General features: G+C 39.4%; 1 protein-coding gene across 1 annotated transcript in view; it reads left to right on the top strand.

Moving 5' to 3' along the window:
* The window catches only part of DNAH5 (dynein axonemal heavy chain 5), a 1,563,391-nt gene that overhangs the window by 1,522,341 nt on the left and 20,068 nt on the right, over window positions 1-20,982 (top strand). Inside the window, 2 exon segments of the mRNA XM_053715797.1 lie at window positions 18,311-18,463; window positions 18,554-18,785. Coding sequence (XP_053571772.1) covers window positions 18,311-18,463; window positions 18,554-18,785 — 385 coding nt within the window.

Below are 20,982 nucleotides of genomic sequence, written 5' to 3'. Positions count from 1 at the left end.
CACCGGTTGCAGCGTCTTCTTTCTTCCTGCATCCTCTTCAGTTTAGCGATGTAAACAATAACTCATGCGCTCTTAAAGGCACACTACTTAGAGTTGAAACCTGCCTTGGCATTACCTGTTCCTTTATCCTTGCCTTGGCTTTGTCTGTTCTTGGGACTTTGACTTTGGTCTCACCTATTTCTTGCTTTGGGCTTGCCTGTTCCTAAGGCCTTGACTTGGGCCTGCTTGCTCCTGAGTCCTTGCCTGTTTCTGAGGCTTTGTCTTAGACTCGCTTATTCCTGTGACCTTGCCTTGTCCTCACCTGTACCTGAAATCGTACTAGCATCTGTGTGCAGTACCATCGATTTACATTGGTAATCTTACTGAACTTTCCCACTTTATTGCAGACTGATGTCAAAAAAGAAATAAACTTCTTTGACAAAAAAAGTTTTGCACATATTAGCACTTCTGTCTCCCTAAAGTGGAAACAACTTGTTTCAAATTTAAAACATAACTTTTATTGACAACATTTATGTTAAAAAACACACAGTGAAATTAAAACCATGAAGAGGTTTCAAAATTATATTATTGAATTGTATATTTTGACATGTGTCAAATAATTAATAGAATGTTGTGAACACCTGTCATGTACCCGGTGCTACCCTATGGTTACTAGACCCCTAAATTATGTGCCAAGTACTGACTCGAAGTAGGGAATTGAAATCCCACTAGTATCAGCTGGGGGCTATCTAGTTCTAATGTATACATATACTGCAGGTATGTGAAGAATAATAGAAAGGGTAATTAAATATTTTTGGATAGATAAATATCTCTTTATGTAGGTACTCATGGATTTCTGGATTCTAAGGCTTAGAAATATCTATACACAAATAGATTCTCATTAGACAATTCTATCACGTAATTTATATTTAGCTTCAATAGTTATTGTGCTAGTTACCATAACGAAGTCTCTGCATGAATCTATTTCAGTAATGCCTTGTTAGGGGGAATATTATGTGTTCACCTATATGTGTAAGCTTTACTTATAGTGTGTTTACAAAATCAGTGTTTACCACATGACATTATAGTCGTCATGGATACTAATAAATTGTATTGGAACCAATCCCCTAATGCACAAGGTCAGAACGTGCAGATATATCTTTATGGTTGTGATAGTTACATCTATATCTTTGTCATATTATAATATCCATTGTAATATGGTTAAAATATTTTTACCAGAAATAAATTGCCAGCTCTAGCCCCACAGACTCCCGTGATAATTATACAATAATAAGTTCACCTATGTTTTAGGTTAATTAATTATTCCAAAATTGTTATTTCATAGCCTCATAATGATGTGGTAATTGTGAGAGTAACAACCCACTTATTAATAAGTATTAAGTTAGTATCAACTTTGAGAAGTTCTTCCCAGTAATCGAGAGAGAGTGGATGGTACTCGGATCACTTATTTAAAGATATTACAGCCTATATGTATAACACTCTCTCCTTGGAGAGTTATAGTATTTATAGCACCAATTGCTCAATATATTGCTCCGGTAAGAGCAGACGCTGTAATCGACCCAAAGAACCGCTTGTGTAGCAGCTTACATCTAGTATTAAGTAAGTCCTAGTAACTATAAGTTTATGTAGTAACCACGTCACTAATTTGCATATCTTTAAGCATATATACATAACGCTCTCCTCTCGTTATACTGTTAGGTTTTGAAAATGCCATGATTTAAATGGTGAAACATGTTAAGGGGGGGGGGTAGCTAACATGCCCTACTTTCTTTAACTTTTTAATCTCATGCGAAGAGCCTAAAAAATATTTATAAGAATGTTTTGAATCTATTATAATCACCATTAGTCTAAGGTGTCAATTACTAATTTGTTAAAGGGCCATGATACCCAAATGTTGAAACACTTGAAAGTGATGCAGCATAGCTGTAAAAAGCTGACTAGAAAATATCACCTGAACATCTCTATGTAAAAAAGAGATATTTTAGCTCAAAAGTCCCTCAGCAGCCATATACCATTGTAAAGGACTTCTAAGCAGTAAATCAGTATGGACAGCTAAGGGAGCTTTTGTGAATCTTATTTCCCTATTCAGTTTAAGGAAGTTTACTATGAAATCTCATGAGAGTTAAGTGAAATCTCATGAGATCACAGTAAAAGACTTCATGACTTCAGCACTGCTGATGCTGATTGGCTGCTGTTTATTTCTTCATTTTTTTTTTTTTTACCAGCAGCTGGACAGCAGCTGAGTATAACTTTTAACACAGAACTTACTCTGCTGAGCAAAGGAAATTGTGAGGTAAAATATCTTCCCTTTTTTACATAGAGCTGCTCATTTGATATTTTCCTGTCAGCTTTTTACAGTTATACTGCATCATTTTCAAGTGATTTAGCATATGAGTATTATGTCCCTTTAAAGATATACTTAGTAATGGGTGTAATTAACACTACAGTATAACGAGGGGAGAGCGTTATGTATATATGCTTAAAGATATGTAAATTAGTGATGTGGTTACTACATAAACTTATAGTTACTAGGACTTACTTAATACTAGATGTAAGCTGCTACACAAGCAGTTCATTGGGTCGATTACAGCGTCTGCTCTTACCGGAGCAATATATTGAGCAATTGGCACTATTATTACTATAACAGTCCAAGGAGAGAGTGTTATACATATAGGCTGTAAGATGTTTAAATAAGTGATCTGAGTACCATCCACTCTCTCATGATTACTGGGAAGAACTTCTCAAAGTTGATACTAACTTAATACTTATTAATAAGTGGGTTGTTACTCTCACAATTACCATATCATTATGAGGCTATGAAATAACAATTTTGGTATAATTAATTAACCTAAAACATAGGTGAACTTATTATTGTATAATTATCACAGGAGTCTGTGGGGCTAGAGCTGGCAATTTATTTCTGGTAAAAATATTTTAACCATATTACAATGGATATTATAATATGACAAAGACATAGATGTAAATATCACAACCATAAAGATATATCTTCACCTTCTGACCTTGTGTATTAGGGGATTGGTTATAATACAATTAATTAGTATCCTTGTTGGCTATAATGTCATGTGATAAACACTAATTTTGTAAACACACGATCAGTAAATCTTACACATATAGGTGAACACATAATATTCCCCCTAACAAGGCATTACTGAAATAGATTCATGCAGAGACTTCGTTATGGTAACTAGCACAATAACAAATGAAGCTAAATATAAGTTACGTGATAGAATTGTCTAATGAGAATCTATTTGTGTATAGATATTTCTAAGCCATAGAATCCAGAAATCCACGAGTATATTTATCTATCCAAAAATATTTGGGTACCCTTAACCAAATCCACACACAAGGAATTTTTCAGCTATAATCTCTATAATCATAACAACCATAGCAGCTCGTTCTATTATTCTTCACATAGCTGCAGTATATGTATACATTAGAACTAGATAGCCCCCAGCTGATACTAGTGGGATTTCAATTCCCTACTTTGAGTTAGTACTTGGCACATAATTGACCACTTTAAAGTGATATCCCACCCTACCTGAGCAGAATGCTCCCCCTGGCTGTTCCCCCCTCCCATAACCTCTGATCCAATACCAGCACATTATTTAGCCTGCCTCCATACAAAAAGAAAGCAGCTCGATTCTCCTTTTCCTACAGAGCACCACAATTATGGAATGACCTCCCGCACACTTTCAAACCTTCCCCAAGCCTAAAATCCTTTAAGAGATCCCTCTTTACATATCTCAAAACAGAATGTACCTGTCATGGTTAATTATATATTTCCTACCTGTTCTATGTTAAATTTTGCATATATTATGTATTAATATTGTTTCTGTATTTTATTGTACCTTATTGTAACAATGCAATGTTTTGTGGACTCAGGACATACTTGAAAACAAGAGAAATCTCAATGTATCCTTCCTGGTAAAATATTTTCTAAATGAATATCTTACTCAGCTTCTAGTATCCTCAAATTTAGGGGTCTAGTAACCATAGGGTAGCACCGGGTACATGACAGGTGTTCACAACATTCTATTAATTATTTGACACATGTCCAAATATACAATTCAATAATATAATTTTGAAACCTCTTCGTGGTTTTAATTTCACTGTGTGTTTTTTTAACATAAATGTTGTCAATAAAAGTTATGTTTTAAATTTGGAACAAGTTGTCTCTTTCTGGAATAAATAGTTTCCACTTTAGGGAGACAGAAGTGCTAATAAGAGCAACCCTTTTTTTGTCAAACAGTTTCTTTCTTTTTTGACATCAGTCTGCAATTCTAAACTTTGCATAAGCACTCTAGCCCAAAGTACCTAATAAAAATAGGACATCCCCCCCAGAGAATAGGCTCCTTAATACAGGATCCACCGCCTTGGGCCCTGTTCGAATAAACCAGACTACACAACTTATTAATGTCATGGGGTTTTCCCAAAGCCGACAACAGACCCTTGACCACCTGGTAAAAATTATGGAAATTGAAAACTAGGACCCCTAAAATCCTATCAAACCATTACAATATGATTCAGAAATCTACCAACTCCGACAGAATCTGGCAACTTAAGGCTTGGGAATATGACTTATCTAGGACCATTACTGATAATGACCTACACCGCGCTATAACACTGACTAAGACAACTCTACATTGTGCAAACACCATTAAATCACACATGAAAATCCTTCTCAGATGGTACTTTACACCTGCTAGACTTTCACAGATGTTCCCATCATCCTCTTCCTTATGCTGGCGCAACTGTAGTGAGAGAGGGTCTGATCTACATATTTGGTGGGGCTGCCCAGCGCTGAGATCATGCTGGAATAAAGTATTTCATTTATGCGAATAAATGGGACTGTCTGTACCATATAGACCGGAGACAGCCATCTTTCATATCTTCCTAACTTCCTTATCTACCTCTTGATCTAAACTGGTCATCTTCATTTTTGCTGCCATGAAACTTACCATAGCAAGAGCCTGGAAACAAACAATACCCCCAGACATTTCTGATGTAATTAGTACAATTACAGTTTTTGCTAAAATGGAAAGAAGTTTGTATATCACTATATATGTATATCACTGTATAATACAGACAGTGATATACATATATAGGGATATACAACCATAATGTATTTTAATGATAGTGATATACAACCATAATGTATTTTAATGATAGTGATATACAGACTGTATATCACTATCATTAAAATACATTATGGTTGTATATCACTATGTATGTATATCACTGTATATCACTATCATAACTGGACTTCACACAGACAGTCACTAACTTGTATCACATTCACTGTTCACAACTTCACAATAATAGATAATAAAAAAAAATTATACTACATACATGATGATCGTGAATTTGTGTCGTGATGATCTTCTGACTTGAACCAAATGTGCCTGCTGCCTGCCTCTGCTCTGCTTTTTTGCTGCCGGTCGCGCCGTCTCTTCAGTTCAGTCCCTGCTACTCCCACTGTCCAGTGTCCACACGTGACCCCACATGGCCTGCTTCAACTTACAGTACTGATACTACTCACTGACGCTGCGAGGCAGCCGCTTCCAGGCTGAGGCTCCCTCCACTATGTGACGTGGTGAGAACAAGTCAGTCAAGTCAACTCACACAGTGTCGTGACATCATAAGCCCCAGCCCGCCCCACCTGACCCGGCCCGCATATGATGATTCCTAAATCTTCCTCCTCCTTGGCGGCCCACTCTATCCCAGGTACTGGCCCTCAGTGAGTGACACTGCTGTGACAGACAGACTGAGACTGAGACTGAGACTGAGCCTGTGACTGTGTGAGAGACAGACACAGACTCAGTCACTGTCTAAGTGAAATTATGATTCGCTCTATAATTTGGCTAAGGGCTGGCTTATATTGGCTAAGTGAGGAGTTACTAGCGCCTAAGGTCTTAGGTTAGCGCCGGTTAACTTGCAGAGGCAGTGTAGAGGGGGTTAATGTTAACTTATAAGTTTAATAACAACTTTTACTTTTACTACACAGTGCTGCAGCCTTAGTGGGGACTAAGTCCGTGTAACAGGGACTGATTACCTTACCGGCCGGCGGCCGCAATATCACAACAAGAACTTAGGCCTAGATTTGGAGTTTGGCGGTAGATGGGCTGTTAACGCTACGCGGGCTTTTTTCTGGCCGCACCATAAAATGAACTCTGGTATCGAGAGTCCAAAAAAATGCTGCGTTAGGCTCCAAAAAAGGAGCGTAGAGCATTTTTACCGCAAATGCAACTCTCGATACCAGAGTTGCTTACGGACGCGGCCAGCCTCAAAAACGTGCTCGTGCACGATTCTCCCATAGGAAACAATGGGGCTGTTTGAGCTGAAAAAAAACCTAACACCTGCAAAAAAGCAGCGTTCAGCTCCTAACGCAGCCCCATTGTTTCCTATGGGGAAACACTTCCTACGTCTGCACCTAACACTCTAACATGTACCCCGAGTCTAAACACCCCTAACCTTACACTTATTAACCCCTATTCTGCCGCCCCCGCTATCGCTGACCCCTGCATTATATTATTAACCCCTAATCTTCCGCTCCGTAAACCGCCGCAACTTACATTATCCCTATGTACCCCTAATCTGCTGCCCCTAACACCGCCGACCCCTGTATTATATTTATTAACCCCTAACCTGCCCCCCACAACGTCGCCTCCACCTGCCTACACTTATTAACCCCTAATCTGCCGAGCGGACCGCACCGCTACTATAATAAAGTTATTAACCCCTTATCCGCCTCACTAACCCTATCATAAATAGTATTAACCCCTAATCTGTCCTCCCTAACATCGCCGACACCTAACTTCAATTATTAACCCCTAATCTGACAACCGGAGCTCACCGCTACTATAATAAATGGATTAACCCCTAAAGCTAAGTCTAACCCTAACACTAACACCCCCCTAAGTTAAATATAATTTACATCTAACGAAATTAATTAACTCTTATTAAATAAATTATTCCTATTTAAAGCTAAATACTTACCTGTAAAATACATCCTAATATAGCTACAATATAAATTATAATTACATTGTAGCTATTTTAGGATTAATATTTATTTTACAGGCAACTTTGTAATTATTTTAACCAGGTACAATAGCTATTAAATAGTTAAGAACTATTTAATAGTTACCTAGTTAAAATAATAACAAAATTACCTGTAAAATAAGTCCTAACCTAAGATATAATTAAACCTAACACTACCCTATCAATAAATTAATTAAATAAAATACCTACAATTACCTACAATAAAACCTAACACTACACTATCAATAAATAAATTAAATACAATTTCTACAAATAACTACAATTACATAAACTAACTAAAGTACAAAAAATAAAAAAGAACTAAGTTACAAAAAATAAAAAAATATTTACAAACATAAGAAAAATATTACAACAATTTTAAACTAATTACACCTACTCTAAGCCCCCTAATAAAATAACAAAGACCCCCAAAATAAAAAAATGCCCTACCCTATTCTAAATTAATAAATTTAAAAGCTCTTTTACCTTACCAGCCCTTTGCGGGGCATGCCCCAAGAAAATCAGCTCTTTTGCCTGTAAAAAAAAACATACAATACCCCCCCCCCCCAACATTACAACCCACCACCCACATACCCCTAATCTAACCCAAACCCCCCTTAAATAAACCTAACACTAAAATAGCTACAATGTAATTATAATTTATATTGTAGCTATATTAGGATGTATTTTACAGGTAAGTATTTAGCTTTAAATAGGAATAATTTATTTAATAAGAGTTAATTAATTTCGTTAGATGTAAATTATATTTAACTTAGGGGGGTGTTAGTGTTAGGGTTAGACTTAGCTTTAGGGGTTAATCCATTTATTATAGTAGCGGTGAGCTCCGGTCGTCAGATTAGGGGTTAATAATTGAAGTTAGGTGTCGGCGATGTTAGGGAGGGCAGATTAGGGGTTAATACTATTTATGATAGGGTTAGTGAGGCGGATTAGGGGTTAATAACTTTATTATAGTAGCGCTCAGGTCCGCTCGGCAGATTAGGGGTTAATAAGTGTAGGCAGGTGTCGGCGACGTTGAGGGGGGCAGATTAGGGGTTAATAAATATAATATAGGGGTCGGCGGTGTTAGGGGCAGCAGATTAGGGGTACATAAGGATAACGTAGGTGGCGGCGCTTTGCGGTCGGCAGATTAGGGGTTAATTATTGTAAGTAGCTGGCGGCGACGTTGAGGGGGGCAGGTTAGGGGTTAATAAATATAATACAGGGGTCGGCGGTGTTAGGGGCAGCAGATTAGGGGTACATAAGTATAACGTAGGTGGCGGTCGGCAGATTAGGGGTTAAAAAAATTTAATCGAGTTGCGGCGATGTGGGGGGACCTCAGTTTAGGGGTACATAGGTAGTTTATGGGTGTTAGTGTACTTTAGGGTACAGTAGTTAAGAGCTTTATGAACCGGCGTTAGCCCAGAAAGCTCTTAACTCCTGCTTTTTTTCGGCGGCTGGAGTTTTGTCGCTAGAGCTCTAACGCTCACTTTAGAAACGACTCAGCGTTAGGAAGATCCCATTGAAAAGATAGGATACGCAATTGACGTAAGGGGATCTGCGGTATGGAAAAGTTGCGGCTGAAAAGTGAGCGTTAGAGCCTATTTTGAGTGACTCCAAATACCGGCGGTAGCCTAAAACCAGCGTTAGGAGCCTCTAACGCTGGTTTTCATGGCTAACGCCGAACTCTAAATCTAGGCCTTAGTGAGCAAAGCTGCAAAAATATAATTTAAAGGGACACTATACCCAAACATTTTCTTTCATGATTAAGGTAGAGAATACAATTTTAAACAACATTCCAATGTACTTCTATTACCTAATTTGCTTCATTCTTCAGATATACTTTAATGAAGAAATAGCAATGCATACGGTGAACCAATCACAGGAGGCATCTATGTGCAGCTACCAATCAGCAGCTACTAAGCATATCTAGATATGCTTTTCAGCAAAGAATATCAAGAGAATGAAGCAAATTAGCTAATAGAAGTAAATTAGAAAGTTGTTTATAATTGTATGCTCTTTCTAAATCATGAAAGAAAAAAATTGGGTTTCATGTCCCTTTAACCCCTTAATGACAACTGACGTACCAGGTACGTCATGCATTAACAAGCAGTTAATGACAATGGACGTACCTGGTACGTCAGTTGTCTAACAGAGTGCTGGAAGTGATCACAATCGCTTCCAGCAGCTCTGAGGGTATTGCAGTGATGCCTCAATATGGAGGCATCCTGCAATACCCCTTTACAAGCCTCCGATGCAGAGAGAGCCACTCTGTGGTCCTCTCTGCACCGGTAGTGATGGTGCCGTTGTCCGGGTGGGAGGGAGCGTGTGTGCCCGTGCACGAGACGTGCGCGTGTGCACGTGAACATAGTGTGCGTGCACGATGCGTGTGCACGAGGTGCACGTGCACGCGCGCGCATTAGCCGCACTGACACCAATGAGGGCAAAAAGCCAGGGAAAGGTAAAAAAAAAAAATGTCAAATATAAATGGATCTGGGAGGGGGAGGGGGGTGGAGTTATTGTGGTGGTATTGTGGAGGGGCTGCTACACTACAGAAAGAGTTAATTGAGAAATAAAATAAAAATACTTTGTTTTTTGGGGCCAAAGTGGGTACTGGCAGACAGCTGCTAGTACCCAAGATGGCGGTAATTAGGTAGGGGAGAGGGTTAGAGAGCTGGAGGGGGGATCAGGGAGGTTGGGGCTAAGGCAGGGGTCCATCCCAGCTAAAAGATTTTATTATTTTTATTTAAAAAAAAAAAAAAACCTCTTATTTAGTGTCATGAGATGCAGGACATATGCAGGACACAGCAATGATGGTACAACTCTATTTTATTGCAGAGCATAACAATACACATCTAGTCAGGTTGATTGTACTAAACTATCTGCGACACAGACACCGGACCTAAGCCCCGCCCACAAACTAGTGACATCACATCCTGCTCTCATCACATCTTCCCCTTTTTCAAAGGCAAAGCATACATTTGCATATAATAAATAACAAGGTACACCAACAGGGTATACAACAACATTTTTGTTTTTGAACATTATAAAAACAGATAGATTAGAAAACATGAACAAATAAATTACATCCTGACTTGGACATCGGGGTAGACTACCCTAGTCCACAGTGACCATGGGATTATTCTGCCCATACTTCCGGTCACTGTTCTAGGTAAAGTCAGTCCCTGTATCGGGCCAGAAGTTTCACCACTCTTCCGCTTGATGTAACTTTGCATGAACTGTCCTCTGATACAGAAGATGGTGAACAAGAGTCTGCTGGAGGCAAAGATATATCCCCGCTGTGATCTTGCTGAGGGGAAGGCACCTCTCTTAGAACAGGGGATCCCACCGGCGGTGGTACTGAGGTATCCGGTTCCAGACTCTCAGGTACAGGCCTCTGTAAGGACTGTGTAAGACCTTGGTTCTGGAGAGCGGCCCACTACCGTAGCAGGCGTCTTCCATTTCTTCTCATCATCCAGTTTAATTCTGACACTTTGGCCCGCTTTCAGTTCCTGTAAAGGCCTGACAGAATGTCTCCTGTCGTAGAAGAAACAATAACCCTTTTTGGCCTCTTCATCCCTCCTAAGGACTTCGTCCCGAGGAACAAGGCCAGGCGGCTTGAAGACACCCACTGAGGGTAAAGTGGTGCGAATCTGGCGTCCTAGCATCAGCTGTGCCGGGCTAAACCCGGTGGCTTGAATGGGCGTCGCCCTGTATGACAAGAGGGCTAGGTACGGCTCAGATTGCTTTAGAATGAATTTTGTTGTTTGAACTGCCCTTTCAGCCATTCCGTTGGCCTGCGGATAATGTGGACTTGACGTGGAATGTACAAAATCATATTCCCTGCTGAAAGCATTGAACTCTGTAGAAGCGAACTGCATACCATTATCACTCACCAGCTCCATTGGAATGCCCCAGCGGGCGAACAAGCTCTTCAGGCGAATGATAACGGCCTGACTTGTGATATCATTCAGGGGTGCAATTTCCAAATACCTGGAATAGTAGTCGATCACAACAAGAAACTTTTTCCCATGCAGTTCACACAAATCAGCAGCTATTTTCTGCCACGGCCCCGCAGGCAGCGGAGTAGACATCAAGGGCTCCCTTCTCTGAGTAAGCCGGCGTTCCCGGCAAAAGGCACATTTAGACACGTGATTTGCAATGTCGGAGCTGATCCTAGGCCACCACACGGCTGTAGCTGCCCTTTCTCTGCACTTTGTAATGCCTAAGTGGCCATCGTGAATCCTGTTTAACATCTCCTTCCTCATACTGACAGGAATTACAATGCGGTCTTGGAACAGCACCAACCCCTCCAGCTCCGTGAGCTGCGACCTCTCTGGCTGGTAAGCATTTAAAGACATCCAGGCTGCCCGGCTCTCGGGCCAGCCTTCTTTTATGTACCTTATAACTTCTTGCAGATCTGTGTCCAAATATGTCTCTTTCTTTATCTCTTCCAGTTTCCTTGAAGAAATGGACTTAGAGGCCAGAACTGAATCAACATACACTTTCACATCCGATTCCGTGGAGGATTCTTCAGCAGCAGCCAGCGGGAGCCTGGATAGTGTATCTGCCACAACCAGTTGTTTCCCCGGCACATGCACTGCCTGAACATTGAACCTGAGCAGTCTCATTAAAAGTCTCTGGCTTCTCAAAGGTGTTTTGTCAATGTCATAAGAATTGATTAGAGGGACTAGCGGTTTGTGGTCAGTTTCCAGACTAAATTTCTCCAAACCCACTAGATAACGCTGAAAGCGCTCACAGGCCCAAACTGCAGCCAGGCACTCTTTCTCAATTTGGGCGTATTTTGACTCCGCAGCCGTCAGTGTGCGGGAACAGTAGGCGATAGGCTGTAGTTTGTTGTCATTCAGCTGCAGGAGTGCAGCCCCCAACCCATAACTGCTTGCATCGGCACTAACCACAGTCTTTTTTGAAGGGTCGTAGAACCCCAGCACTGGGGCAGACCCCAGCAGGGACTTGGCATGCAGAAAAGCTTTTTCTTGTGAAGGTCCCCAGACCCAGGCAACGTCCTTCTTAAGCAACTCTGTGACAGGGTGTAAAACTGTTGATAAATCGGGAAGAAACTTGCCCACGTAGTTTACAAGGCCCAATATCTGTCTCAGCTCATGCACATCCGAAGGGCTTTTCATCTGTTCAATAGCACGAATTTTCTAGGGGTCTGGCTTGATGCCATCCCCGTTGATGATATGCCCAAAGTAGCATAATTCAGTTTTCCTAAAATGACATTTTTCTTTATTCAGCTTCAGCCCAGACTCTTTGATAGCCTGTAGCACACAACTTAAACGCTGATCATGCTCCTCCACTGTAGACCCATACACTAGAATGTCGTCCATGACGACCGCTGTGCCCACGTGGTCACTCAGGAGAGAACTCATTTCCCTTTGAAAGATTTCAGGAGCGGAGGATATCCCAAAGGGGAGTCTGCAGAAGCAGAACCGACCTACCGGTGTGATAAAGGTAGTCAGTTTGCGGCACTTTGGATCCAGGGGGATCTGCCAAAAGCCGCTAGAAGCGTCTAATGTGGAAAAGAACTTCGCCCCAGCCAACTTTGGAGCTATATCTTCTAATGTCGGCAGCACAAATCTCTCTCTCTTTACTGCTTCATTCAACCTTTTCAGGTCCACACAGATGCGCACCTTTCCGTTTTTCTTTGCAACTGGAACAATGGGGGCACACCAATCAGTCGCTTCAACAACCTCTTCAATAACCCCCATAGACTTCATGCGCATAAGCTCTTTCTCCACTTGAGGCATGAGCGGGAATGGGATTCTACGAGGGGTAGAAATACTGTATGGGACTGCGTCACTTTTAAGTGCTATACGGACAGGTTTGCAGTTCAGTAGGCCCAACTCGCCAAACATATCTTCGGAAATCTCATTCACTCTGGCCACGAGGCCCAAGTCACAGGCTGCTTTTCTGCTCAATAAACTGTTAACACACTGACCTCGGATCACATGCACCCACATGGTAAACTTCCTTTGCTTGTACTCACAGCTGGCAAGAAATTTCCCCACACAATCAATGCGGCCACCAGGACTGTGGACATTTGTAGTAACCTTTGCCAGCTGGGGCTGTCGAGGCAGTTTCATAAATTCAGCAAAAGACATTACAGTGATATCTGCTCCTGTGTCAATCTTAAAATCAACTTTGGCTCCCATTACAGTAAAAGTAACTTTCCAATCTTCCTCTGAGCTTGTCCGTTCCACAACAGACCCCACAAAAGACACTTCCTGACCCTCCTGGTCACTGTCCACCTGCATCTCCTTAATGTATTCAGTTTTACACACCACTTCAAAATGGCCTATTCTGTTGCATTTTCTGCACCTTCTATCTCTGGCCGGGCATATAGCACTCTGATCATGAGCCCGGTAGCACCGTGTGCATCGCCCATGTTGCGCCCATCCACTTCTAGGCCTTTCCAGTACTTTAGATCTACCGCTCACACTGTGCCTTTCACTAGCAGTTTTCCTAGACTGTTGCACTTCATCCACAATACTCTCAGACCTGAGTTTATCCATAACTATATCAAAGTTAAATTCTTCCCCTTCTTGGAAAATAAAAGCATTGAACACTGGCTCCACATCTTTCCCCATAGAGTATAAAAGAGAATTGACTTGTACTTCACCACTCTCCTTGTTCAGTTTGGAAGCAATCCTGAAGCGCTGAAACCGCTGACGCCATGTGGGCCAAGCTGCAGGCTGAGAGAAGTCAAAAGGCTCAGGTGGGGTAAACTTTGACATTGCAATCGATCAGGAACAGAAGCGCAGTCCAGAACTTCTGACACCATGTCATGAGATGCAGGACATATGCAGGACACAGCAATGATGGTACAACTCTATTTTATTGCAGAGCATAACAATACACATCTAGTCAGGTTGATTGTACTAAACTAACTGCGACACAGACACCGGACCTAAGCCCCGCCCACAAACTAGTGACATCACATCCTGCTCTCATCACATTTAGTACTGGCAGACTTTCTGCCAGTACTTAAGATGGCGGTAACAATTGTGGGGTGGGGGAGGGAAGAGAGCTGTTTGGGAGGGATCAGGGGGTGGGATGTGTAAGGTGGGAGGCTGATCTCTAAAAATAACCCTGCAAGCTCCCTAAAAGCTACCTAATTTAACCCCTTCACTGCTGGGCATAATTCACGTGTGGTGCGCAGCAGCATTTAGCGGCCTTCTAATTACCAAAAAGCAACGCCAAAGCCATATAAGTCTGCTATTTCTGAACAAAGGGTATCCCAGAGAAGCTTTTGCAGCAATTTCTGCCATAATAGCACAAACTGTTTGTAAATTATTTCAGTGAGAAGCCTAAAATTGTGAAAAATGTAAAGTTTTTTTTTTTATTTGCTCGCATTTGGCGGTGAAATGGTGGCATAAAATATACCAAAATGGGCCTAGATCAATACTTGGGGTTGTCTACTACACCACACTAAAGCTAAAATTAACCCTACAAGCTCCCTACAAGCTCCCTAATTAACCCCTTCACTCCTGGGCATAAAACACGTGTGGTGCGCAGCGGCATTTAGCTGCCTTATAATTACCAAAAAGCAACCCCAAAGCCATATAAGTCTGTTATTTCTGAAAAAAGGGGATCCTAGAGAAGCATTTACAACCATTTGTGCCATAATTGCAGAAGCTGTTTGTAAATAATTTCAGTGGGAAACCTAAAGTTTGTGACAAAATTTGTGAAATAGTTAACTTTTTTTTTTTTTTGATCGCATTTGGCGGTGAAATGGTGGCATGAAATATACCAAAATGGGCCTAGATCAATACTTTGGGTTGTCTTCTAAAAAAAAATATATACATGTCAAGGGATATTCAGGTATTCCTGACAGATATCAGGGTTCCAATGTAACTAGCGCTAATTTTGAAAAAAAGTGGTTTGGAAATTTCAAAGTGCTACTTGTATTTATTGCTCCATAAATTGCAAAAAAAGCAAAGAATGTGTAAACATTGGGTATTTCTAAACTCAGGACAAAATTTAGAAACTATTTAGCATGGGTGTTTTTTGGTGATTGTAGATGTGTAACAGATTTTGGGGATCAAAGTTAGAAAAAGCGTGTTTTTTTCCATTTTTTCCTCATATTTTATCTTTTTTTTTTTTAGTAAATTATAAGATATGATGAAAATAATGGTATTTTTAGAAAGTCAATTTTATGGCGAGAAAAACGGTATATAATATAAGTGGGTACAGTAAATGAGTAAGAGGAAAATTACAGCTAAACACAAACACTGCAGAAATGTAAAAATAGCCATTGTCATTAAGGGTAAGAAAATTGAAAAATGGTCCGGTCATTAAGGGGTTAAGCAGCAGCCAGCCAGCCCAGCTGAGCTGCCGGCCGGTGGCCCACCGGGATTTTTCCCGGTTTCCCGGCTGCCCAATCCAGCCCTGCTGTACATGTCTAAAGATGTGTGTACATATTTATATGTTTATATATGTATTTACAGACATATATACACATATAAAGACATACATACATAAAGTATATATAAGTGTATTGGAGCCCTTTGCAGCCAAGTGGTTGAAAACATGAAAAATCATATTTATGCAATATTCATATTTAATAAAGTATTTAACTATGTAAAATGTTCACATTCCAATGTCCTTCACATAGGGGAATATGTTCTACTTATTTCCAAATATATATTCCTATATAAATCTGAATATACTATACATATATATATTTATATATAATTAGAACATATTCTTCTGTGTGAAGAACATTGGAATGTGAAATAATTATATTTCATGTTGGGTTTAGCGCACTTGAGAAAACGCAATTAGGTTTGCTTGACTTGTTGGGTGTTAGTTTTTTTTCTCCACTTTTCGCACTCTATTGATGTCTGTGGGGGAATAAGTTAATGCGGTCGTTATATAGAAAGTTCTGCTATTTGCGTGCATCAGGTTAGCACGCAAGTGAAAACTTTTTACTTTTAACTTGTAATACGTGCACTACCCATTGCATTCATAGAGCTTACTGCTAGAGGAGTTAACTAGCGCTTTATTAGCAAATAGGTGCACATGTAGGAACTGCAGCTTGGAAACATACCAAAAAACAAACACAGAAAAAAAGCTGTTTCTAAAAAAGCTATATTTGAAGAAAGATACAGCGACAGCTTTTACAATGTAAATATTGGTACTTTCTTGGCCAAATCTATGCTAACTGCAATGGTCAGTCACACAAAATTATCTACATTTTATATTAAAAAAATATTTATTTAAGAGCTTAACTTAGACTTTGAAAATTTAGGGTGATTTATAGCTTCTAAATACAAAAAATAGCAATTGAAAGAATCAACTTTTATTAATTTTTAAATATTAAGATAAGCTTTAATGTCTGCATAGAGACTTAGGGCCCCATTTATGATGCCATCAAAGTATTTCCTGGAGTGGCCTGCTGGGATACCAAGACTTTTCCCAATGGGTTGCCGTAGGACTGCATCCTTTGTCAAGGAGGTCATGGAGCAAGCCTTGTGTGCATGTAGCACATTTCTTCAAGGCCGCTCAGCTCCTAATGAGGGTGTGGGGGCCTGTAGAGGCAAATAAAGGCCCTAGGCAAGGTAGGGAGGTGAAGGTGGGGCCAGGGTGGGGGGCTGGTGCCAGGGTTAAAGGCGGGCCTGGGGGATTCTGGGGCCGGTCTTTAAACATTTCCAGGGCCAGTCTGATTTCCCAGTCTGGCACTAATCCCTATTAAAAATGATTGGACATTCTGTTTATCTAATATGCTTGTATGCAATCTATCATGAATGATTACTTACAGACTTCATTTAATCACAGGCTTTTTACAATGAAAAAGCAATCATCCATCTAACATGCATTTTTTCAAATTTATCATTCACTAAATGCAAATGTCAGTGTCTAGATCTGTGATTTACTTCTGATAGCTGTTAGGGGGCTTATACAGTTGCAATCAATAGGTTAATAGAAAAATATATGCAGTAGCAAAAGGGGGATTATCCTGGAGCATAATTTTGCAATTGTGCTGACCATAAGAGCTTTATCATGGAGACTTTGTTAAACATATTTTGACTTCTTTACAAATGTAGGAGAAGGTTGGAAAATTAATAATGGGATCCGGTTGCCCCTCTAAAAAGACAAAGTTAGTGAGTTGCAAGGGTATTTCTCCACAGGTGGGGACTTGAAGCTCTCAAAGACATGGAGATGTAGCAGAGGTTCCATCTAAAACAGATATTGATATTGAGTCTATACAGTGAATCCAGCAAAGGTCTAGAGATACTGATGCAGTGATCACAGGCTATTCCAGTCTTTTTGAAACTGTTAGCTGCTCTACACATTTTTGCAACTGAGTTGTTCCAGTTGGTATCCAGTTTTGTAGTTAGAATGAGCCAGCCATTGTTTTTTGTGTCACCTAAACACAACGTTAAATTTACTTTTTTCAGTTTCTGTGCAGTAAATTACAATAATACTAATAAAATGCATATTAACTATCTCCCATTTAATGTGGCAGTGATGTTTCTGACACCTTTTGATTTGCGCATTTGTTATTGGGTTTGGGGAATGGTATATTTATATATTCACGCTAAAAAAAATCAAAGTTAAATAATTTTCTGGCCTTTACAATGAATTATATGCTGTTGAGTGAAAAACAACATGAAGATCTGCTATCAGGGAAGAGAATGAGATGACAATTTTGTAGAAGGGGCCCTTAGAGGTGATCACCAACCTTGGGCACTATAACACCAATGATTATGCACCTTGTGGATTTCCCCCTGTGCCTCCCATTTCCAATGTCAATGCTGACAAGTAACATTTTGGGCTGACTAGTATCTTATGGCTTGAAATTTTGAGCCCTGTACATATAAATAATTTTGTACAAATTAATGATTTTGCTATAACTATTATTATTATGTTTCAATATCTGTTGGCTACTAATGTGGATAGTCAGTTAAAAAAATGTTTTATTGTAATATATAAAAACAGACAAACCGATAAATAAAGCTCTAAGAAGCAGGCTAGGGCATACATAAGAAATAGGTATGGTTAAAGGGACATGAAACCCAACATTTTTCTTTCATGATTTAGATAGAACATACAATTTTAGACAAGAGGAGGAAGCAAATTAAATAATAGAAGTACATTGGAAAGTTGTTTAAAATTGCATGCTCTGTCTGAATCATGAATGTCTAATTATGACTTTCTTATCCCTTTAATACTGAATTGTACAACTGTAGTCACTTATGTTATTTCATTTTCCAATTTTCCAATTTAGTCATCATGGGCGTCAAGTACATTGGGCTTTTGGTTCACTGAGCTTCTTGAGCGAAATAGACAGTTTCATTCATGGATCTTTGAAAGTAGACCAAACTGCTTCTGGATGACAGGATTCTTTAATCCTCAGGGATTTTTGACTGCAATGAGACAGGTAAATTGTAACACTAATGTTTATGTCACGCTCTGTCACAACGTATTCCTTAATCATCAGACTCAATACTTTTATTTTCATTTCAAATAGGAAATTACTCGTGCTAACAAAGGATGGGCTCTAGACAATGTAGTACTTTGCAATGAAGTCACCAGATGGATGAAGGATGACATTACAAACCCACCAGCTACAGGTGTCTATGTGTATGGCTTATATCTTGAAGGAGCAGGCTGGGACAGAAGAAATTTAAAACTAACAGAATCAAAACCAAAAGTGTTGTTTGAGATGATGCCTGTTATCAGGATATATGCAGATAATATCAGTAAGTCTAATTCTTTATTGCTTGTTTCTGTAACTATGAATGCTGTTGACAGCAAAAAGCATTTGGTTACTACAAATTACCGTTTTTTTTTAAGTTGTAAAAATGTATTTATTCTGTGGACAGACTTTTAAAGATGTTAATCATTAATCACAACAAAATCCACATTCATTGTCTATCTGCACAATTTGTTTACATTAATCAGAATTAAAGGGCCATTATAGTGTTAAAGTAACATGCTCTAATCCATTAAAAGATGTCATTTTACTAAAAAAATGCTGTTAAACTCCCATTATCTGTTCGGCAAGTATATCGCTAACTTAGTGCCTCTGTCCACCCATGGCACAGCGCTATTCTTCAATGAGGTGACGTTTCTTCCTCTAAACCAATAGCCGTGCGTGTCAACTGATATCCTAGCACAGCTAGAGGTGGAAACATCACCTCATTAGAGAAGAGCGCTGTGCCGTGTGCGAACGGAGGCTCTGAATTAGAGATATACTTGTCTCACAGATAGGGTGAGTTGAACAGCATTTTTTTAGTAAATGATGACTGCATTCAAAGCAAAGGCACGTTTTGAGAAAGCCGCATTGAGTTTCCCTGGTGGTGAAACACGTGTAAGCGTAGTTTGCACTACAAACCTCAGCTAGGCCAGCTGTGGACCCTGAATCCCCTGGACCATTGGGATATTGAAAGTATCATTGCCACAGTGTTTACTTACTCAAGAGACGCAGCAGCCACATTGCACTGGATTAGCTATGAAGAAATGGCTCGAGTCTACCCTGTGATCTAACGGAACACGGAAAACATCTCCTATACATAGAACGGGTGAGATCAGTCCATTGTACTTGTCTACAGTGTGGGTCCCTTGAGCGAGGGCTATCCCTCAGGAGGTAGCACCCTGTAGCAAGTACTCATTGTCACACTTGGGAACTGTTACCACACTTTGTAACGTTCTATGACTGAACTTTGACTCTTTTCATCATCTGCTTGCCATTTTGCTATGCCATATTGCTATATTGCTTTGCTTCATTTTCTGCTTAGCATCACATTGCTTCAAACAATTAATGCTGCTGTCTCTTTAATAACACAGTCTGAACACTGTACTAAAGCTTTGGACACACTTGCTGCATATCTTTGATACTTTTGAGACTGACTTGTCTTTAAGACCATCTGACCAATAATTGATTGTTCATTGTGGACATTGTGCACACTTTTTCAATTATTCCCAATGGCCATTGGTAGATAGGCTGTTCTTGCTATACTTAGTAATTTTATTGTATATTTAACTTGTTCTTATATATTTTGGAATATTTTAATTTATATATGTGTGTTTTTTTGCATATACCTATGACTAGTGGTTTTTATGCTTATAGATTAGGAGGGGCTCTTTATTTCCTAGTAATACTGGTTTGACACCTACCTGGAGGGCTTATCTTTATTTAGCTAACATGGTTTGTGCTGGCATAGAGCATTCTGTACCCTAATTCCCTTTCCCTTCCCCATTCCCCCTCCATTCCCATTTTCCGCTATTATTGGTTAGATTATTTGTTAATGCTCCTGTGCACCCCCGGATATCACTACTTTAATATCAGGGGTTTATCTATATTTTATTAAATTGGATTTAGCTGACTTACCGCATGTTCTTTGTATATATATATATATATATATATATATATATCTATATATCTATATATATATATATATATATATATATATATATATATATATATACTGTATATCTATATAAAGTTCCTTAAAATGCAAACTCTCACTTAATTGAACGTTTAAGACAGATATACACAAAAGATAGGTTTGTATACGTGCGCTGACAGCTGGTGGATATGGTTAAAAATAAAACTACCTCCAATAATAATAAAGTGTAGAAAAAAATATAGAAAACATCTATTGTTTATTAAAAATAAATCTTATAAAATTGTATTGTACACTTGTATATGCATCAATATAAGATAAAATAGTTATATTCACCTTACATATGACTGGTCATCTAGATACTAACTTATCATATAAGTATAAAATCTAAAAGCAATATAAAAACTAGTATATTGTTAATAGCAACTATAAACCATATAGATATTTCCACCAATATTGGCAACTATGTAGCGTTCATATGCTTAGTGCAATTTATATACTTGTCAATCAGTTGCAATGTTAGTTCGAATTTGAATAGTGAGTCCGAATA

The sequence above is a fragment of the Bombina bombina genome, chromosome 5 (assembly GCF_027579735.1).
Source record: "Bombina bombina isolate aBomBom1 chromosome 5, aBomBom1.pri, whole genome shotgun sequence".
In the NCBI taxonomy this organism is placed as follows: domain Eukaryota; kingdom Metazoa; phylum Chordata; class Amphibia; order Anura; family Bombinatoridae; genus Bombina; species Bombina bombina.
Note: the sequence above shows the minus strand (reverse complement) of the source record. Positions and strands in the feature narration are given on the sequence as shown.